The following is a 23,491-nucleotide window of genomic DNA, read 5'->3' as shown; positions in this document are numbered from 1 at the left end:
TAATTTCAACAGAGTGAATGAATTTTGGAGCACTCCATTAGTCATACCTTCTGGCCAGGATGCCCTGTCAGGCAGTCTTAGGCCTATGAAGGTAAGTTGCAGCTACCTAGGCTGAGGGAAACATACTCTGCTCCCAGACAAAGCTCTGCCTTTCTGAGTTAGTTTTTAAGCCCTCCATTGGAAACACACAGAAGCAGAGTCCTTGAGAAAGGAAGCCAGATCCTGCTTTCAGCTCTGTATGGTTCAAAATCACTGCTGAAAATACAGCAGAATTCCAGAGATGACAATCACTTTATCTGATGAACTTGCCTTTCTTTTCCACTTCTCTTTGTGCTCCAAGGGGTATAGCATCAGTGTCTTTTCCTTCTCAGAACACAAGTGGCCAAGAACAAGTCTACAGTGAGAAATTCTCCTTAAAACTTCCTCTCAAGACTTTCATTCTTGAAAGTCTAAAAGAGAGGACAGGCATTTCCAGAACTTGTGACAGTGTCCCCTTTTATTGTCAAACCTACAATAATCTACTACTGTTTTCGGAGTGGAAATGTTACCACTTGGTTGGTCTCTGTGTGCTAGAGCCCTCCTCCATGTAATAAGATTGCAAGTACTTGATACCTGAAAAAATTTTCTTTTGGGGGTGCAATAAGTTCTGATATTAGCAAATAGGAGGGCCTTTCATAAGACTGGTTTATCCCTGCATGTTGCAGGAAAAATAGAAATTGCCTGTTGGTACAGAAATTGTCACTTTAATGGAATACCCTGAAGGAAGATGAATTTAAAGAGCTTGCAAAAGTGCTAGGCTATGGCTCTCCTTAGCTAATATTCTAAAGGTAGGTACTGTTCCAAGATACTTTGGCACCTGAGGTTGACAATCAAAATGGCCCCCTGCCTCCTTCCACTGATTACCATGGAGCACCCTTCATCTGGATGTTCTCCTGTGCAGTTCTCATTCAGATTAATGCTGGTGTATTTCAGTACAGCTTGGGTGAGAAAACTAACTGGTGGCTTGTACCCCATGAGTTGGATCTATCTCTCTCCTACTCTGGTATCCTTAACAGTGGCAAAAAATATGTCACCTCCAATTCACCTTGTTTCATGTTAGGGCCAAGGTGCCACCTGCCTGCCTGTCTCAGGACATCTCACAGCAACTTTTGAAAAGCCTCCGCATCACTCTCTCATATGTGTGTGTGTGCATACGCACACACAAACATTGCAATCTTCTCATTCCATGGACCAGCTAAACTTTTCCTTCCTTTCTTTGTGTCTGTTCCCCCTCTGCACTGACAGATGATCACTCAGCACTATGACATTCTGCCACCACATGTTCCTTTTGGAGTTTGCTTGCTTCTCTCTTCTCCTCCCTTTCACTGTTGGAATTGATAACAAGTGTCTCCTGTCAAAATCTTCTTTTTTGTTTGTTTTGTTTTTAAGTTTCCTTTTTTCCAGATAAAATTTCCAATGAATGTTGTATATGGGGCCATTACAGGGGAGAACTCTTCCATTTTCCTTTGATACATAAGGACACAATTTCGAGCCCTCAATTTTTCCCTCCCCCCGTCCTTTCTGATTCTCCTTTCATTGCAATTGTTTTTTATTTTCATTGTAAACTATTTTGCCATTGACAAACAAACTGATGATTTTAACTGAGGAGATCTTTTGCCTCCCCTCCTTTTCCCTGTCTTCACTCGTAGGTATGCTCAACCACCCACCGATCCCAATTTCTGAACTGGCAGACCACACGGAGCACCTCAAGGCTAATGACAATTTGAAACTGTCTCAGGAGTATGAGGTATGAGGAGCAAAAGGGAATGATCAGTTGGGAGGAAGCTGAGGCATTATGGACCAGGGCTGCTTGAAGGGGGGAATTACTTACCAAGAACATGGAACTGCTTTTGAATATTGAAGATCTGTGTCACGTTCTCCCCTCCATAATGTCTAGTGTTGAGTCCTTATGTGCTCCTGTCATGGGTGGGAAATGTGTAACGCAATGACATTGGGTGACTAGAGTGACTCCTCTAGGAGGCTATGATCAAATTTATGACTCATGTAGGAAGAAGCAATGCCTTCATTCTGATGGACTTCATATACTCTTAATTACATCAGCAGTTGGATAAATTTAGAAAGCTCTATATTGTGGCATCATGTCCAGTGTGTGATCACTGATTAGCTGGGGTTGTTTGAGAAGAAGTGAAACGGAAGAAAAATCAGCCACTGAAGCTGCAACATAAGGGGGAAATAGTGATTGAACACAATCATGGAAATTACAGGATGAAGGGTCTCATCACTACTTCCTAGGTGAAAACTGAACTGGAGAACATGTAGTGTGGCACTAGTTAGGTTAGGGTATGAGGTAAGTTGTACTGGATATCTTGGAGAGACGTAGAACCTGATGTTCTCTGCATTTTTTTAATAGTAGTTAGTTCCACCCTGAGAAGAAAAGTAGATTCTGCCTGTTAATAAGAAATCTGCTTCCTGGCAAACAAACAAACAAACTTTTGAGTTGTCATTGTGCCAGCAGCAAAGAGAGCAGTCCTAAGCAGTAATTTTCCTGTACTGTTCTTTTCTCTGTCTGGTGGGAAGGGCTCTGTAGTTGTCATAGCTCTTTCCCTCCAGCTGTTTTCAGTACTAATAGCTATAGAATTTGCTTTTCTGCTCATACATGGATTGCCTGATTCAGAAGGCGTTGCTCTGAAAATGGAACCAAACCAATGAGAAGTCCAAAACTGGCTGCCACCCATCTGCAGGCTCCACCCCCTGATCCTGTGACAGCATACAATATTATTTATAGTATCTTTATTCCTTTCTCCCACACCAAAGGGGACTCAAGGCAGCTAACAATGTAAAAACATAAAACCAATGCAATATATACAAACCAATATATATATAAACAATTAAAACATTAAAACAAACACCCAGGATCACAACTATTAAAATATATATCCAAAAGCGCTCCCAGTATCAGTTAAAAGCCTTCCTGAATAAAAAGATCTTGAGGCCCTGCTGAAAGGTCTCCAGAGAGGGAGTCGTTCTTAATTCCAGGGTAAGGAAATTCCATAAGCGAGGTACCACTGAGAAGGCCCTATATTACATTCAACTATTGCAGGAAGGAGAAAGCATTGGTCATAGAGTGTTGTGAATTAAAGAATCTGCTGCAGAGAGAAGAGATGGAGAGAGATGGAAAAGCTGACCTGTGGCTAGAAGAGATTGGAGAGGCAGAGCAACTTTGGTTTGAAGAGAAAACCACACTATGGCTAATGAAGTGGCTAATGTGGCTAGTGGCTATGGCTAATGGCAACTTTGGTTTGAAGAGAAAACCATGGCTAATGACAGAAAGAGCTTGAAAGGTTAATGGGTTTGGGGGCTAAGAACACACAAATAGTGGGGAAATGGGGTCGGGGAAAACACCACCTCAGGTTATGGGCTCAAGATGCAATGTGCTATGGCAAAGACAAGTGCAGGTGCTTGTATTTCAGCATGTTGGTTCAAAAATAACCAGCAGTCTCTAGCAACAAGATTTGAACAGGTTTTATGTTGTATGAATTGCTAATCAACAGGAAGATGATGGGAAGAGATTCTCAGCTCTGCTGGGATCTTTCTAACTCATCTCAGCATTGGAATGAGGGAGACAGGCAAGGAGCAAGCTAATGTGCTCTCCCCTGCTTCCTCCCCTTTCTCAACAGCTAATTTGCTTAATAGCTGAAAATGCATCTGAAAATGCTTTTGGCCAGGTTCCAGGGCAGCCTCCTCCTAAGCAATCATCCCCTATGAAATGAGTAAGGTGCAAGTTTGGAGAGGGAGAGAGGTGCTTTGCAAGATGTACAAATACCCATTAGTTACAAAGGGGACCTCAGCATGAAAATATGAGGGTTTTAGTACCTTGATGGGAGCAGAGCATGCCAGTTGTGCTGCCCCTGCTCAGTTCTGTGGCTCATCAGATGCTTACCAAGACTACTTGTTGGAAGCCACTGGGTGGGAGAATGATTTTAGTTCTTGTGATAAGAAGAGGAGCTATTGTCGCCACCACCTTGCCTACCTCACTTGTCACAGGAGTGAACCATAGAGCCAAGAAAAAAGTAGGCTGACTCACAGTCATGAACTTCCAGTATCAGAACCATGTCTCAAGTCAAGGGGTTTCTCTACCTACACATCTCTGTGGCACAAGTTCTGTTCGATCCATTTGGGTTGTAACAAATCCTAGCCAAATTGCACTGGAACTATATCCCTTCAGGAGAAATCCATCCATTTGGAAGACCAAAGGCTGAACAGGACAGAAATGCATTGGTGTGCATTCAACCCTCAAAGCAGTCATGCCCTGGCTGGTGCTTCCATGCATCATGGCTCCCCCACCATGTAGGTCACAGCAAATGCAATCACCATAGTTATGCTATGCAACCACCATAGCACTGTAGTAACCATTTAAAAGGTGGATGCCACTTGGCTGATTTCTGTTTCAGTGTCCAAATGCCAGGCCAAGAGTCTGAACAGTTGTCATCCAGATAGACACTTCTTGATTTCCTTTCAAAATATAGATTTGTATATTCATCTAGGACTGTATGTACATTTTATGATCACACTACAAAAATGTAGAATTTGGTATCAGGCATATAATTCAGCCCTCCGAGAATGTTTACTTTTATTCAAGTTTTAAAAGCAATTTTCTAGCCATTATTGTGTGGGCAATGCCTAATCAAGTTGCAGAGGCATCAAGAGCCAGCTGAACAGGTGGCTAATCTATTTGTGCTGTGATAAAAATGGAGTACACCTTGTTTGCCAGTGAACCAATACTTTTCAGCTGTGGTTTTAAGCATACCCATCACAGTCCAGCACACAATGATGAATACAACAGCAGTGACCCCAGGAAACAAAATTATTGCAGGGGCCAAAACAGGCAAAGTGCATTGAGTGTCTAGGGAGGGAAGGTGATATTTGATTTGCATGCTAGATTTCCAAAAGTAACAATATGTTTCACGTTAATGCTCCCATTATCAGTGTGCCTGCCTCCTGCAAAGCTATCTAAATGTAAGGAAAGACTGAGGATTTTTATAGTCAGGCATCTTCAATCAGCCAATTGCTGGTCATTCCCAGCCCTAATTACATCATCACCTCCATCACCTGACTGTTCCTTTCCAATTTTCTTAAAGGCCCCTATGCCTTCAATCTGTCCCTTATTGAATCTTAAAATCTTGTTTTTACTGAGTCCAGGCATGGCTGAGGCTAAACATTTCCTCTTTTCTGTTCATATTATTATGATGCTTGTATATTTCAATGACATCTCTATATATATTTGTGCCTGGTATTGATGTTCCCTCAACAAGACTTACGTCTGCTCAAAACTGATTCGTTGCCCCGTACTCTGTGTTCGGCTACTGCTGACTTATCAGCCTGTCCCTGTCTACAGTGTCTTTGATGTTCCTTTATTCTAGTATTGATGACCTCTTGGTGGTGCCGATGTAAACTTTACTACACTTGCACAGATCCCATAGACACCATGTATCCCATGATTGTCTGGGATCTTTCACAGAACATAAACACTGCTGAACCTTTCTAGTTGATTTAAAACCCAATTCAATGCCTGCTTGTCCCAGAATTTTACTGATGTGGCCAGGTAACCCTTGATTATAGAATAAAATTACCCTCATCCCATGACCTCTTTGTTCCTTTACTTGGGGAACACTGCCCTTTCTGAGAACCAGTGCATTATTAGTCACCTTGCGTTCTTTCCTTACATTTAGATAGGACTAAACTTTGCTGAAGGCAGGAGCACTTACCTATGCTTAGGACTCTTTTCTTTGAACTTTGGGCTAGGACACTTACCTCGGTTTTTTGACTTATGAGGCAAGTAGGGTGATACTGTGTTTCACAGTATCCCTTGTGGGATAGGGTAATCAGATCTTCCCTTGAGAAAGCTGCATATAGTTTGTACAAAATATTGGGAAATTTTCAAATTTGGGGGGATTGTGGCCTGGGAACCCAAAAATACTTTTCTCTCTTGATGACAATTCTGGCAACTAAAGCTTCTTTATACACCTCTCATCTTTGGGCATTTTCATTAAAGCACTGAGTCCCCTGAGAAGGACTGCTTGTTTGTGCCTTTATCCCGGCAGCCTTTCATTCTGCTAGACTGGCTGTCATGTCCCATCATGCTTCCACTCCTAATTCCTGTTCTGTCATTATCTTGCAGTTCTTGAACCTCTCCTCCCTTATTCCATAGGGATGAGGAGTCCTGAATTGGACGCCAGTCTGCTCCTGTTGGCTTTCCCCCAGGAGTCAGTTTAAAAGCAGTTCTGCCACCTTTTTAATGTTACATGCCAGCAGTCTGCTTCATTTCGGTTCAAGTGAAGCCTGCCTCTCATCCAACTCATCTCAAACCATTCCCCGGTGACTAACAAATCTAAACCTCTCCTCCATCTCATCTACACATTGAGACCTCTGAGCTCCGGCTGCCTAGCTAGCCCTATGGGTAGAACAGGTAACACTTCCAAGAACACCACCTTTGGGGTCCTGGCTTTGAGCTTTTGACCTAGCAGCCTACATTTGGTCTCCAGGACCAACTGTCGACATTTCCCCATGTTGTTGGTGCCAACATGCACCACAACCACTACCTTCTCCCCAGGACTCTCTACCAGGCTATCTAGATGAGTAGTGATATCTGCAACCTTCGCAACAGTCAGGCAAGTCACCATGCAGTCCTCACACCCATCACAGACCCTCCCCCCAAGTTCCTGACTAGAGAATCAGCCACTACAAGAAGCCCCCGAACTCCCTTCACCCACGGAGTATCCTTAGTGTGACTTGATTTGGGCCCAGCACCTGAAGAAGGGGTCCCCACAGGGGATTCTTTCCTGCTTTTCTAGAACAATGTTTCTCAACCAGTGATATGGGTACCGCCAGTGGTGGTGTCTGGTGGTCTCGCAGGACCCCTGGACACCAGCCTTGCAAGACCAGGAATGTGACACAGCAAACAGTAGTAGGAGGCTCCAAAGTATGCTTTTCTGCACTCGAAAAAGCCCTGCTGTCCACCCTCTTACTTGTGTTTGTCATATTGCATTTGGCCTCCCAACCCAGAAATTACAGGAAATGATGTCATTGCAAGTTACTTCCAGTGGTACTTCAAAAAGGTTGACCATGTGAAGTGGTACAATGGAAGACAAAGTTTGAGAAACACTGTTCTAGAATGATGTCCTCCAGCTCTAAGACTTTCTTTACTGGCAGTTGCCTGTCTGAGAATGGAATGACTCTTCACATGCTTGGAAGTTTCAGTGATCCCTCTATCTGCCTCTGCTTCTCCATGTCTTCAACCTAGGCTTCAAGTGGGCAAACCAGTTCCCTGAGATCGTGGAGCTCCTTGCACCAAGGGCACACCCATAACTTAAACACTATGTGTATGTGAGAGACTTGCAACCAAGAGATTTCATTCCACAAGCCTAGCAAAATTCCATCAAATGCATTTTTAATTTCAAGGGAAACCTTTAATAGATTGGTTGCATCAATTAATTGTTTTTACATATTTGGGAAAAAAAAAAAAGAATGTAGCATTTCCTATGTGACTTTAGGGACAGAATGTGGAAAGCAATTGTATTTTATTGTATTTTCTTCCTCTAGTCTATTGATCCTGGTCAGCAGTTCACTTGGGAACATTCCAATCTTGAGGTGAATAAGCCCAAAAACCGCTATGCCAATGTGATTGCCTACGACCACTCCCGTGTCATCCTGCTGCCTATCGAAGGTACGGGCCTATTTTGCTGCTCCTGAAAACAGAGCACATTGGTCTCACTTCTGAAAAGCTTACTATGGCTTACTATGGAAGTATTATGTTTTAGATATGGGTAGTCCCTCCGTTTTTACTGTCTTGTGTGTGTGTAAAAGCAATTGCTGTGCATACACATGAAATCAGCTTCAGCTTGGTCAGACGATTGATCTCCATGGACCAATATTGTTTACTCTGGCTGGCAGAAGCAGCTCTTAAGGATCTTTCCTAGTCTGCTTACCTGAGGTGTGTTTTTGGCTGGAGATGCTGGAATTGAACCTAGGACCTTCCTCATGCTTGGCATTTGTGTTGCTACTGAAGTATGCTCTGGGGTGAAAGCAAGACTCCATCTCTGAGCAATGACTGTGAAGAAACTTCAGTTTGAACCCATGTGTCAGACATCATAGAAGGGCTGGAGCTCAGCAGTAGAGCACCTGCTTTATATGCGAAAGGTCACAGATTTAATACCTGGCATCTCCAAGTTGGGTTAGGAAAAGATCATCTGAGTCTACATTCCTGGAGAGTTATGGCCAGTCAGCATAGCTAGTCAAGTCTGAACAAGGGTCTGATTCAGCATAAGACAACTTTGTATGTTCACATTCTGTTATGTTTCTGCTGTCCCCTCATCACACATTGTGATCTAGATTGTGAACACTGATCTCTGGGGAGATGGGGGGGGGGGATGAAAAGCTGTTCATTTAGATCAGAATAATCAGATCAGAGTCAAAGCCCTTATTAGTTCCAGTTCAGGATGGAACCTTTGTAAAAACAGATGGTAGATGGTAGAGGTGGAGCAGAGAGAACGAGTCCACTTTGCTGCAATTCCTGATGGGCACAGGAACAGAAGGGGGAATTAAGTGACTTTGAAATTAGCAACTGTGTCTTTCTTTAATTATGCGGCACAGTTCTAGTTGTATTTTTTTTCCTTTAAGCATTTCTTTAATTTAAAAGTATGTCAGGTCAACACCATCTCACTTGGTTGGTTGGTTGGTTTCTCAAGTTAACAGAAGGCAGGGATCCTTGCCAGAAGGAGAGAGAGACATTAATAACATGTCAGGTGGTGCTGCTGCTCCAGGGAGTCACATTTATAGGTGTACAGTTCAAAAAAATTACCAGGAAAAAAAACTTTGGTGTTTAAGGGATTTGCCTTGGCCCTACTTGCAATGGAGCCGCTGGCTTGATTTGAGGCTCCTTACAATTGTGAAGTTTAACTCGATTCAGGAATGTCCAAATTGAGGCATCCGAGGGCAAGGTTGAAGAAGACCCTTAGACAAAACGAAATATTTTAATCCTCTTTCCTTGCTTGTCCAAAAGGCTGTGCCGGGTCAGTGGCAGCCACTCACTGCTAATCCTCTTTCAATAGCTTCCCTGCTCTCAGGAAGTGCAAGGTAATTTCATTTACCTGGGGCAGCAAAGATGAGGAGAAGCTCTCAAAACTTTGATTGAATTTCAGAGGGGGCTGAGAGAGTAGAGAGCTGGTGCTGATCCTCTCCCTCTCTGCTGATTCCCATAAATAGCAGTCAAGTCAGAGAGGTCCAAAAAGACCTCTTCAGTGCCAGAAAGCAGCCTGAGAATGTGATTGATGTGTCCCTAATGTTGTTTTAACACATCCTTGCTATGGTTTAAGAATGACAGGAGAAATAACTTCTTAATACAACACTGTTAACAACAACAACAACAACAACAACACATACACTTATGGAATACGCTGCCAAAGTATATAGTGACAGCAGCTAGCTTAGATAGTTCTAGAAGGGTAGTCAAGATGGCTATGTGGAACCTCCATGTTTTAGAGGCAGGTATAACCTCTAAATATAAGTTACTGGGGAGCAATAGTAAGGGAGGGCTGTTGCCTTCATGTTCTGCTTGTGGACATTCCAGAGTCACTGGCTGGCAACTATTAGAACCAGGATACTGTTCTAGATGGATATTATCCAACAAGGCTGCTTTTATGTTCTTAATGATAATTAAGATAATTGTAAAAATAGAATGATGACAATAAAAGGCATAATTTATAGTAATTTATTTATATAATTTATAAAGTATTTATTATCATGCTTCAGATGTTCAAATTGCTTTGCACAGACTATAGTGTTGCAATCCTTTCAGCAACCCTGTAAGGGAGATCCCATGCATTATCCCCATATTACAGATATGAGAGGTTGAGGGTGAGAGAGAAAGTGGCTTGCCCAATATCACCTAGTGAGTTCATAGGAGATGCAAAGTTCCAACTAGGAAATCTTCCTGATTCATAGCTCAATAACCACTTTATTGCTATATAGCCTTATATACTCAAGCCTTGCCTTATACCTCTATGAATCTGGTGGTTCTTGCATCTTATTCCCATGAGCTACTTTTCTGAGGCTACTTGGAAGTTTTACACCGAAGGGAAAATAATGTAATGTGTTTAAAGAATGTGCACAGCTTTCACACAAAGCAAGATCCTCAAAATTCCCTTTGTTGTTGCCCCTGCCCACAAAATCAAAAATGCATCAAAAAATGCCTGTCACTGGTATACCTGGAGGGTCAGGGGGGCAAATATCCCGGGTGCTCCCGACTGCAGACAGTACTGCTGCCATTTTTTTTAAACTTTAAAGGGCCTTTAGAAGGCCTTTGGAAGGTCTAAAAAAGTCGGTTTTGAAGGCCTCAGAAGGCCTACTGGGGGCCAGGGAGGCCATGCACGGCCTCTCCAGCCCTCAGAATGACTAAAAATGTCACTTCACTAAAAACCAGAAGTGTCATTTTTTATTTTTTATTTTTTGGCATTCTGAAGGCCTCAGAAGGACTTCTCGGGGCTGGGGAAGCCGTGGGCAGCCTCTTTGGCCCTTTAAAGACCTTCTAAGGCAGGGGTTTCAAACTCGTTTCATACAGAGGGCTGAATCATGCATCATGCCTATTGAGGGCCGGAAGTGATGTCATTAGGCAGGAAGTGATGTCATTAATAGGTCATAACCAAAAATAAGAACTTTTTTCTCACTTAGGAACTCATTAGCTGCCAATGACAGAAGAGAAAATACATGAATCTTGATCACATTTCAAGATATGGGAGAGCCCAATTTTCATATGTGCTGCCCTTTCAGCAGTAACACCTCAGCACTGCTCAGCAGCTGAGAGCCTGAGGGCCAAATAAAAAGCTTTCATGGGCTGCATCCAACCCCCAGGCCTTATGTGTGACACCCCTGTTCTAAGGCCTCAAAAATGGGTCTGGTAAAAATCAAAAAGAAAATTTAAAAATGGCAGCAGAGGGAAGGGTTTCACCACTGCCCCCAGTGGGTGGTGCCCTGGGGCATTTCCTCCCCTGAACCCCCCCCCCAGGAATGACAGTGCTGGAAGAATCATCACACTCCAACATCTGCGGCAAACTGAAAATGAGATAATACTGCTCATTATGCATAATCAATTGACTGAACTTTACTCTGTTTTGCAGGGATTGTGGGAAGTGATTACATTAATGCCAACTACATTGATGGTTACCGGAAGCAAAATGCCTACATTGCCACCCAGGGGCCCCTTCCAGAGACCTTTGGGGACTTCTGGAGGATGGTATGGGAACAGCGCTCTGCCACTGTCGTGATGATGACCAAACTGGAGGAGAAATCACGGGTGAGGAAATACACTCAAGCAGGGAGAGACCGTTTTGGGGAGCTGCAACATTTAAATCTGCTAGAAAGATGACATCTGATTAATCAGGCAGCAGATTTTATTTTTATTTTTTAATACTAGTAAACACTGTAAAAGACAACCACTGTTTAGAAGAGGCATTTGCTCCTGTGTGTGAGCGATTAATGCCTCTTTTCACATGGTGCCTGCTGTGACACACAGACAAGTCATCTAAAGACAAAATATGTTGTTTGCATTAGAATTATTTTCTTATATGCAAATCTATGTATATGTTTAACTAATCAGCTAAAACTCATGTGATTGATAAACATTTATTTGATGATAGCATTAGCTGTCTTCCTCTCTTTGTGATCAAAGCAGCTGTGTAATTCTCATTCCACAGGAGTCTAGAAAAAAGTCACAGCAGTCATGGGTAGCAGCAATCGGTTTTCTGATAATCTTGGTTCTTGTTTTTAAAAAATTAAATCTCTAGCCTTTATGGCCATAAAATAGATGTTTAAAAGTGTAGAGGCAATACTGAAAACTCAGAAGCCAGGCATGTGACTGAATAAGATGTTCATTGTGCAGAAGGTGGGACTTCAGCGTTCTTGACCCTCCAGCCAAGCAAAACCAGAAAAAATTATTCAAACTAGCAAAAGTGGCAGAACAAACTATGCAGATTTGCTCAGTTTGCATAATGTATACTAATCACAGAATTCAGCTTTTCAGAGCACATAATTTTAATTGGTTTTAGTACAGAGCTTCCATAACCCTGGACATGTGTCTGGGCCAATTCACATTCTCTGGCTTTGTAATGCATAGATATGCAAGACCCTTTTGGGATGCATCTTTCCATTTGGGAAATGGGAAAGATGACTTGTGAATTGTTTAAATATACAGTATGTTGGTCTCCTAGATAAAATGTGACCAGTACTGGCCAGGCCGGGGCACAGAGACTTACGGAATGATCCAAGTCACCTTGCTGGATACTATTGAGTTGGCCACATTTTGCGTCAGGACATTCTCCCTTCATAAGGTGAGTGGAGCTTATCATAAAACCAGTGGTTGGCAGATAGGAGCCAATGCTCTCCCTGCCTGCACCTTGCCAGGTTCTCTGGAAATGATTCAAGGACCATATTGCTGTTATTGCAGTTGCAGTTATTAGGCAACCATTCTTGGTTAGTTTTGCAGGAGAAGTGGAGGAGAGACATGTAATCACTTTCGCTTATACACATGAATATTCTGTGATGGAAACAGTAAAGAGAGCAAAGTTAGAATGGGAGAATGCATGGGGAGAGCACAGTCATATTAACCCACAGCCAGGCCTCTAGGCTTTCAGGTATTTTGGACCCCCTGCAGCACTTCAATCTTTCACCCCACTACAGCTGATAGTATATATGTCAGTATATAGGATATATATGGATATATGTACACATATTGCTATGGCACAGAGTGCAAAGTGCCTTTAACCATTGAAGCCCTAGGATACAGATAAGCAAAAAGAAAAAAAGATGAGCCCCTAATTCCTGCGGTGCCCCTAGTCTTCAGCCTAGTCAGCCTTATGAATAAGATGGCCCTGGGGGGGGAGTGTCTTGCCCCGTGGCTATAAAATCAGTGAACAGACTGATGAGGAGAGAGGCTGTAACTCAGAGAACTTACTTTGCATGCAGAAAGTTTCAAGTTCAGTCAGCATAGACAATGCAATGTAGTGGGCAGCTTTCTGTGTTTCCTCTCTGCCCAGACACTTCAGTGGAATCCAGTTGGTTGCTACATGCCCTGGGGCAAAGTCCTACTCTGGACCCCTGATGACATCCCTCACCTGCGCCCGATAGGGCTACCATTCCCACTAGAGGTAGTAAGTGTTCAAGGGACAGCCTGGCCAGATAGGCCATTTGAGTGTGTTGCCCTTGGTCAGTGCCTGACATAACTGACCCCTTAAGTTGCTTATCATAGTCTTAAAACATGGAATTGGGTGTTACTTAGAGTAAGGTTGCATTGCCTCCCCCATTCCTGACAAAGTGTTTGCTAAAGTTTCGGGGTCTGGCCGAGGTGCTCTTTATGTGTCACAGCTGCAGTGTGGGAGCTGCTTTTTTCCCTCAGGTACTGATTCCATGGAAAAGTCCTGTGCAACTAGTCCCACTTATGTTGCTGCATCCTGGGCTTTTAAAAAAGTTACGGAAGCACCACAACTTGAAATCACAGGAAAGCAGTTTCCAAGGTGCCAGTGTAACGTGTACAGGGCAACTGATTTCTCAGAGAAGATTTATGTTGCCTTCTCTAAACACTGACTTGGTTCATTCACATGAATTATCTGGAGCTGTTTTTGTTTTCCTTGCAGGCACCTCCTGTAATAAGATGGACCTGTAGTGAATTGCCCAGGTGGCAGCCTTTTTGGCACCCTCCAACTCATTGTCTGATTTTCTTTTAGAACGGATCCAGTGAGAAACGAGAGGTTCGCCAGTTTCAGTTCACAGCCTGGCCAGATCATGGTGTCCCTGAGTACCCGACCCCATTCTTGGCCTTCCTGAGAAGGGTGAAAACCTGCAATCCACCTGATGCAGGTCCCATTGTTGTGCACTGCAGGTACCAAAATTCCACTCAGTTTCACTTTCTGTACCATGATGGTTTCACCTAAACCATCAGCAAAGTCCTCTATGTATGGGACAGGAGGGGAATGATCTTGGTAGTCATAAATGTTTTAAAATACACACTTCCATATTACTATTAAGACTAAAATATTGCTTGTTCCATTTTGCTGTGCCCCAAATCTTCTGCTCCCCATTTTCTCACAGGGCTATGAAATCCTGGTTTAACCTTGTGTATTTGATTCCTTCCTCTGAGTCTTTCTCCCCTGTGGTAAATATAATCCAACAATCAAATATTACATTCCTATTCTTCAGGTGTGTTGGGTGGGCCATATGATTGGTACAACAGCTCATTTCTAGAACATGTCCATTTGCAGACAGACAGACAGACAGACAGACAGGTTATTTTCAAATACCTCTCTTGCATATGTTACGGGAAGAAAGCTTCCATGTTTTTTACAGGTGCTCCAATTCTATCTTCTGTCTATGGCCATAAGAGGCCATAAAAGGTGAGACCTTTTCAGTTATGGCACCTGGATTGTGGAACTCTACCCTGTGAGGTCCACCTGACACCTATTCAAAATTGCTGATTTTTTCAAAAATCACCTAGCAAAAACTTGTTTTTGATTTGCCAGATGTTTCATTTCACCACTACCACCACCCAACCCAAGTTGGTGTTTCATGCAGTTCTCTGGGCATTTAGTTGTAGCTGTAATTTGATTTTGCTGTGTTTTATTTGTTGTTTGACTTACTGAAATTATTTGGGGACCCTAACAAGGGCTGAGAAGCAGGATACAGATATGTGAATTAATAATAAAATAGTGATCGCCGTTACTCCACCCAAAATTAAATTTGAGGGGTTGCTATTTTCCACTCCAAGGTGTGTAGGTCAAAATGTTAAATCTAACTTACCCTTATTTAAGTATTTGCATACTTATGATGTGGGTGTTTATTATGCACATTAAAATGGCACTGGGCAATGCAACTAAGTGCTTAATAAATGCAAAGCAAGATCCTAGACAAGAGATCTAAAGTGGCTCAATATGTCATTTTCACAGAGTCATTTCCAATTCTGTGTTGGAAATCCTTGCTGTTGAAAATCTGTCGCATTTAGAGAACTCATAGGCCTTTATTTTGCTTGGGTGGAGGGGAGGGAGAGAAGATTAAAATGGATTTAGGAACCTGCTTGCGAGCGGGGGGGGGGTGGAATGGCACAGTAAGCTGATCTGGTGGAGGCTGTCAGTAGAGAGAGTATTTAAAAGAATCTTGGAAGAGTGTGGAGAGGTAGGGCCTTTTTGAGAGTGCCTCAGGGTGAGTGACAAACACAAATGTTGTTGTCATCCCCATGCTCCCTGTGGGCAAGTGGCATCCCTTAATTCAATTTATAATCCGACAAGTAGCTCTCACAGGCTCAAGTCAGATAAATGTGCTTCATACCTATACAGTAAGACCTGCAGGGTCAAAAAGGGGGGGGGAGGGGAAAGAAAACAATGAAGCAGCCACAATATCTGCTTTTTGCAGGTGTTTTGCAGCGGGGGGGTCACAATCTACCTTCAACTGGAGAAAATACTGTTTGGAAATTTCCTCTACAAGTAGGGATGTACTGCTTGTCCTCCAAATGGCAATTATGAAAATTAAAAAAGTGCAGTTGACTAGTTGGCACCTTAGTTGACTTAGATTTCTCTCTGACACATACACAATCACTCTTCCTCTGCTCCCATCAGCAAAATAGAGGCAGTCCTATTGCTTCAGGTGTTCAAGTCTATTTAATGAATATCAAAGGGAAGGATTTAGAAAGGAAAAAGAGAGAGACCCCAGGTTGCTGGAAACCCTCTTATGTATGTCTAGCTGCAAAATCAGAGTGCAGAGAGGTAAACTTTGTGTGTTCCATGAAATGAAACACTCCTCCCACCACACACAGAAAAGGTTGGATGTGGCCCAGATGCATTTCTGCAGAGATACAGTAGCCAAATGAAAAAAATCAAGATGACTTTAAAATGCACCCCTTCTTTTTCTTTCCAAGAAGCTCGATGAACACCATGTTCCATTGTTGACAGGCATGTGTGTGCCTGATGGGAATAGTGCCCTTGTGCATGTGTCTGATGGGGATATTGAAAATGGTAGCATGCAAGAAAAAGATAAGGTCTATGGCTGGAGCACATTCTGAAGCACTGTTTTCCAAAACATATGTGGGCAACACGCTGCAAAACATCTTGCTTTGATAGGGGTTGGGGGTGTGTGTGTGTATTTTTTCCCCTTATCCATTCCCTCAGATGACACATAATCCAATTTTTTTTATGAAACGTAGTCCCTGTAGCGGCTTGCTTGTTTGTTCAATCTGTGTGGTGCTTTGCAGAGTAATGTAAGTGAAACAGAAGGAACTTTGCCCCCAAGGAGCTTACAATTTAGATTTTGACTTGTTTGGAGCAGAGGGAAGATGTCACCATCTATATGCTAACCGCATGGAACCCTACAAATGATGCTTTTTGCCCCACCACACACACACACAGAGCAGCATGCACAGTTCCAATAGAAAACGTACCAACTTGATGATGCTGCTGCTTGTGGTTTATAGAATGCCATCTCAGTGCATGGTGCTTTTCAAAGAAATGAGAAGACTGACCATGACCCCGACTGGTTCACAATTCAAAATTGGCACCAGGGAGACAGGAGAAAAAAAAGTGTAGGCAGGAAAAAATGTGATTATTTCAGTTGCACATATTTTGGCTTAGTCACAACAGAATTTGGGGACTAGAGACATGGGCCGAAGGCATCTCACAAAAAAAGCCAGGAGGAATTTTAAGGAAATGAGAGGGGTGGCATCATGGAGACATTCTGGGAGATGATTCTGTGCATGGGAGACTGAGTGGAGTCAGTTTTATTTGACTAAGGGCCCAATCCTATCCAATTTTCCAGTGTCAGTGTTGTTGTGCCAGTGGGATGTGTGCTGCATCCTGTGGTGGGGAGGCAATCACAGAGGCCTCCTCAAGGTAAGGGAACATTTGTTTCCTTATCTTGGGACTGCATTGCAGCTACACCGGTGCTAGAAAGTTGGATAGGATTGGGCCCTTAGTTGGTTTGCTTTTTTGAGAGAGTGTCTTTAATGCCAGAAAGGCTGGAAAATACATACGTACTGTATTTTTTTAATGAATGTATTTTTATAAAGAATATTTATATATTTTCAACAAGAACATTCTCAGAATAATTTAGATAGCAAAAGAAATGGAAAACTGGCATCCTTCCTCAATAGGGCTCACAAGGGAGACACAAGGAAACAGCTACTGGGAAGGACACAGTGCTGGGATGAACATAGATAGTTACTCTCCTCCTCCTAAACATAAGACCATTTTAAACATAAAAACCATTTTTTAAAGTGTTGTTTTGCCCAGTTAGCCAGAGCAAATCATCACACTCTCCCTGTGGCGGGGGGATGATGTAGTAGAAAAGGAGACATTTGAAAGCTCAGGCTCTTGCTTCCTTTCCCCCACTCTCCTTTTCATGCAGTGCTGGGGTTGGTAGAACAGGCTGCTTCATTGTGATTGACGCCATGCTGGAGAGAATAAAGCATGAGAAGACAGTGGATATTTATGGGCATGTCACACTCATGAGGTCACAGAGGAACTACATGGTGCAAACAGAAGACCAGTACAGCTTCATCCACGACTCATTGCTGGAAGCTGTTGCCTGTGGAAACACGGAGGTTCCTGCCCGGAATTTGTATACCTACATCCAGAAGTTGGCGCAGATTGAAGTTGGGGAGCACGTGACAGGAATGGAACTGGAATTCAAGGTAAACTGTCAGCGCTAAGATAGATATCTGAGGTCTCATCTAGAGACATGATCTGACTAAAAACAAATTCTGCTATCAATGTAAATTAGGCAAATTAAGCACAACTGCTTAATTTATTTTGCATTCTGGTTTTGCTTGCAGCAAGAAGGGACCGGGGCACTGACACCTTGCCCTAGCTCCACCTGACTCCAGTCATTATTCTAATTCAGGTCCATGGAAGTCCAAGCATACTTGCACAACCAATAAGGACCAGGAATTTACTTTTTTCAAAAAGGGAAAGATGAGAGTGAAGTTATGTAGCCCAATGATTTGCAAACGTTTTAGCGCCTGGTCCAACTTTTTAATACAATGTTTTAATACAATGTTTTATTGCAGGGGTAGGCAACCAACAGATATACAAGAACTACTTAACTGAGGGTACAATCCTAATCCCTTATGTCAGTGCTTTCCAGCACTGACATAAGGGCAATGCAGCCCCAAGATAAGAGAACAAACATTCCCTTACTTTCAGGAGGCCTCTGTGAGTGACACCCAACTGCAGGATGCAGCACATGTCCCATTGGCACCACTATGCCAGTGCTGGAAAGCACTGACATAAGGGGTTAGGATTGCACCCTGAATGACTAACTACCTGATGTATGAAGTAGTAAATATCAGATTTTTTGTTATTTGCATACTTAATTATGTTTGAACAGTGGGGCCTGGTGCTTAAAAGTGTCTAGTCTTGTGTGTATTATCTCAGACACTGTGCCACACTGTGTCATGAATACCAAAAAGGGTTTAGCACTCACTGGAGGTGCTGTGTGAGTGTGTGTGTGAGAGAAAGAGAGACAGAGTGTACACACTGAACCTCAGTTCAGCTTTGTGGAAGCTCCAAATTACAGTTTTTGGAGTCGGGGTGCTCCAAAGACTGGGAGAGAACAAAGAGAAGCTTGCTTTGTTGTTTGTGCAGATGTAGAGTTTGGATACTGGAGGAATATGGAAGTTGGGGTGGCTCCATCTAGCATTGAGATGGATGTATAACTTGGTCCACCAAAAGGTTGCAAGTACACAAGGAACAGCATTACCTGTGGAAGCCTTCCTGTAGAGATGTGATATCTCAGGAGGAGTCAGAAATGGATGCAAAGCTCTGCTATGTAATGCCAACATAACAGCCTTAACAGCCTCTGCCATTCCTGCTAACTAGCCACCAACTCCTTGGGGTGTGTGAATGAGCTGAAGCAGACTATCTGTTTGTCTTCTAAGATACTCAGGTATTTCAGCGATAGGGGCCAAGGAGATACCCAATTAAAGAGTGATGCCTGAAATGTACTGTACTTTGCACACACTCGGAGGCAACTCCATTTTATTATTGCTTCACACATGCCTGCCATCCAAAACATGTCATAACAACATAAGAAAAGCCCCGCTGGATTAGGCCAAAGGCCCATCTAGTCTGGCTTCCTGTATCTCACAGTGGCCCACCAAATGCCCCAGGGAGCACACCAGACACAACCTGCATCCTAGTGCCCTCCCCTGCATCTGGCAATCTGAAGTAGCCTACCTCTAAAACCAGGAGCTTGCACATACCTACCATGACTTATAACCCTGTGATGAACTTTTCCTCCAGAAATTTGTCCAATTCCCTCTTAAAGGCATGTAGGCAAGATGCTGTCACTGCTTCCTGTGGCAAGGAACTAATTACAGGCTAATTACAGACTAATTACACACTGGCTAAAGAAATATTCTCTTTTGTCATTCCTAACTCTCCCAACACTCAATTTTAGTAGATGTCCCTTGGTTCTGGTGTTGTATGAGAGGGAAAAGAGTGTCTCTATATCCACTCTATCCATCCCCTGCATAATTTTGTATGTGTCAGCCATGTTCCCCTTCAGACACCTCTCTTCTAGACTGAAGAGCCCCAAACGCTGTAGCCTTTCCTCATACTGCCCCAGGCCAGTAGTCATTTTGGTTGCTCTTTTCTGCACCTTTTCCATTTCCACTATATCTTTTCTGAGATGTGGCAACCAGAACTGGACACAACACTTCAGGTGTGGCCTTACCATCAATTTATACAATGACATTATAATATTTGCTGTCTTATTCTTAATACCTATTCTAATGATCCCAAGCATGGAATTAACCTTCTTCACTGCCGCCGCACATTGGGTCAACACTTTCATCGAGCTGTCCACCAGTACCCTAAGATCTCTCTCCTGTTCTGTCATAGACAGCTCAGAACCCATTAGCCTTTATGTAAAGTTCTGATTCATTGCCCCAATGTGCATGACTTTACTTACATTGAAACACTTATGCCATTTTACTGCTCAGCCTCCCAGTTTGGACAGATCCTTCTGGATCTCTTATCAGCAACTTCATTCTTCAATTCCTTAATGCCTCTAGGGTGGATGCCATCAGGGCCAGGTGACTTACTGATCTTTAATTTATCAATGAGGTCTGAAACATCTTCTCTTTTAACCTCTATCTGACTTAATTCCTTAGTCAGGAGGGGCCGTTAGGGCAGCGGTATCTGCCCGAGGTCTTCTGCCATGAAGACAGATGCAAAGAACTCATTCAATTTCTCTGCCATCTCTAAGTCTCCTTTTATTTCCCCTTTCCCTCCCTGACCATCCAGAGGGCCAACCGCTTCTCCGGCGGGTTTCCTGCTTCTTACATATTTGAAGAAGCTTTTATTATTCCCCTTAATGCTGCTGGCCATGTGTTCCTCATAGTCTCTCTTGGCCTCCAGTATCACCTTCTTACATTTCTTTTGCCACAGTCTCTCCTCATTAGGGCAAGACTTCCATTTACGGAAGGAAGCTTCCTTGCCCTTTACAGCCTCTCTAACTTGGCTGGTTAGCCATGCAGGCACATAAGAACAGCCCCACTGTATCAGGCCATAGGCCCATCTAGTCCAGCTTCCTGTATCGCACAGCGGCCCCACCAAATGCCCCAGGGAGCACACCTGATAACAAGACACCTGCATCCTGGTGCCCTCCCTTGCATCTGACATAGCCCATTTCTAAAACCAGGAGGTTGCACATACACATCATGGCTTGTAACACGTAATGGATTTTTCCTTCAGAAACTTGTCCAGTCCCCTTTTAAAGGCATCCAGGCCAGATGCCGTCACCACATCCTGTGGCAAGGAGTTCCACAGACCAACCACACATGGAGTAAAGAAATATTTTCTTTTGTCTGTCCTAACTCTCCCAACACTCAATTTTAGTGGATGTCCCCTGGTTCTGGTGTTATGTGAGAGTGTAAAGAGCATCTCTCTATCCACTTTATCCTTCCCATGCATAATTTTGTATTTCTCAATCATCTTAGTTGCTCTCTTTTGCACCTTTTCTATTTCCACTATATCCTTTTTGAGATGTGGCGACCAGAACTGGACATAATACTCCAGGTGTGGCCTTACCATCGATTTGTACAATGGCATTATATTAGCCATTTTGTTCCTTTTCCTAAAGAAAATATTTCTTTACTCAGCGTGTGGTTGGTCTGTGGAACTCCTTGCCACAAGATGTCTGGCCTGGATGCCTTTAAAAGGGGATTGGACAAGTTTCTGGAGGAAAAATCCATTACGGGTTACAAGCCATGATGTGTATATGCAACCTCCAGATTTTAGAAATGGGCTATGTCAGATGCAAGGGAGGGCACCAGGATGCAGGTCTCTTGTTATCAGATTTGCTCCCTGGGGCATTTGATGGGGCCGCTGTGAGATACAGGAAGCTGGACTAGATGGGCCCATCTAGTCCAGCTTCCTGTATCTCACAGCGGCCCCATCCAGTGGGCCTGATCCAGTGGGGCTGTTCTTATGTTCTTTGCTTGGAGACTTTGGGCATTAGCATAAAAACACTTGTATACAAAGTCCCGCAAAATAAGCCCCAATAAACCTTGGTTTAAATTGTATGCTAAAACAGAACCCAGAATAGTGACAAAGTAGCCCACACAGCAGTGGTAATAGCAAAACGCTTTTCTGTTTTTCACATCAGGATCTTCTCAGAATAACAATTAGCCCAGGAACAACACATAACAACTCATCCCTGTTCCTGGATTGTAGCACATATGCATCCATACCAAAGCACCAGAAGTAAATTAACATGTAATAGGGATCTCAGAGCCAACAGAGGGGAGGGAGAGATAATGTTTCTAGATTCAGCAGACACAGGGCCCAAACCGAAAAAGCAAACCAACTAAGGGTCCAATCCTATCCAACTTTCCAGCACCGGTGTAGCCGCAATTCAGTCCCAAGGTAAGGAAACAAATGTTCCCTTACCTTGAGGAGGCCTCTGTGATTGCCTCCCCACCACAGGATGCAGCGCATGCCCCACTGGCACAGCAGCACCAGCACTAGAAAATTGGATAGGATTGGGCCCACAAGCACTCACCCAGAGAAGCCTACCACAACCATGCAAGTCATGTGGAGAGGGAAAAGAAGCACAAGATCCTCTTCCCCTCCCAAGTGAGCAGCTGCTGGCCTATCAGCTGCAAAAGAGGCAGTCACAGCCCTTTTTCAGCCATGACCTACGCAAAACAGGCATTCAAACTACTGGTTGCCTACTTACGCTCTATCAGGATTCACCTAGCTTTACAAGACTTTTTAAAAAGTTTAGCTTTATCAGCTTCTCAGCCTCCTTTTTACTGTGGTGGTGGGCAATTCGGGAGCATTTGTTGAGCTCCTGTTCATAGGATCAGTATCATTCTCATGGCTTTGCGTCCACCTTTATCTGACCTTCCAGAAGAGCCAAGGCACATTGGCCTAGTCATGAATAAACACTCACTTGTGGCTCAGTTTCACATTCCATGGGGATCAATACATTTTGGGGGGGGCATCTCCAGTGTTTTGGGGGCCTGTGTTTATTCTAGTGTGGTCCTTTCCTCTTGGCCTGCCCTCTCAGTCAACTACTTGCAAGTACACACATGCAGGTCAGCTTCACTCTCCATACGATCCAATACATTTTCCTCGTCAGCTTATCTGTTTCACAACCCACCAAACATTGGTGGTTGCAATGTAAGTGGGTCGCGACCTAGAGTTTGAGAACCACTTCTGCAAAATCCCAGCATTCTTACAGTCCTTCACATGCCACATTCCTGTTCTTTCTGTTGATCAGTCATTGCATCCTTACAAGCTTACTTGGATGGGAATTGGTTTGGGAAGCAGGCATAAGGAAGAGTGTCATAAATAGTTTATTTCCTGTTTTTGGATTTCTGTTGTGCTACCCGGGCTTCACTGTGCTTATCATTACTGCCTGCACATGATTGAGCTGCTAATGTTGTCATTTTACAGGAGACTGCAGGTGAACGGGGGTGGTGCCAGAATCTGACACTTGTGTCTGATCGTGTGACTGATCCCCCAGTCCCAGCCAGCCTGTAGCAGCTCTGGCTGCTAGGATCTGCACCACCTCTTGAGGTGGCGCAGATCCAAGTACCCCCATTGAGGCTGCTGCAACATTACCCAGGTAAGGGGAAGGATTTCCCCTGGCCCCGGGCTGAACTACATTCAGCCCTAACCCGATGTTGGATACGGGGCAGGCCAACCAGCCTCCCCATTTTAGTGCAAGTTAGGATTGGGCTTCCCATTAAGTAAGTTGTGTTTTCTTTTTCTGGTTATTTGGCTATAACTTTTGACAGAACACAGATATTTCAATGCAATTCATTTCATTACAGTCTGCATTAAATTACACATCAAATGATATATAACATGATGATGGTTATGGTTATACCCTTGATGGTAATTCCTTTGTTATTCCTAACAACCGTGATTTTTGCAGTTTTGGTCACTAGTGG

The 23,491-nt window shown here is 43.4% G+C and overlaps 1 protein-coding gene across 5 annotated transcripts in view; it reads left to right on the top strand.

Annotated features, from left to right (window-relative positions):
• Positions 1-23,491, top strand: part of PTPRS (protein tyrosine phosphatase receptor type S) — a 442,958-nt gene that overhangs the window by 399,682 nt on the left and 19,785 nt on the right. For all 5 annotated transcript variants that reach the window (XM_066635289.1, XM_066635292.1, XM_066635290.1 and 2 more), the window contains 6 exons: positions 1,689-1,786; positions 7,600-7,723; positions 11,172-11,347; positions 12,261-12,380; positions 13,773-13,927; positions 17,434-17,719. In XM_066635289.1, coding sequence (XP_066491386.1) covers positions 1,689-1,786; positions 7,600-7,723; positions 11,172-11,347; positions 12,261-12,380; positions 13,773-13,927; positions 17,434-17,719 — 959 coding nt within the window. The remainder of the gene's footprint in view (positions 1-1,688; positions 1,787-7,599; positions 7,724-11,171; positions 11,348-12,260; positions 12,381-13,772; positions 13,928-17,433; positions 17,720-23,491) is intronic.

This window comes from Tiliqua scincoides, chromosome 8 (genome assembly GCF_035046505.1).
Source record: "Tiliqua scincoides isolate rTilSci1 chromosome 8, rTilSci1.hap2, whole genome shotgun sequence".
Lineage (NCBI taxonomy): Eukaryota > Metazoa > Chordata > Lepidosauria > Squamata > Scincidae > Tiliqua > Tiliqua scincoides.
This window is presented reverse-complemented; position numbering and strand designations above follow the sequence as displayed.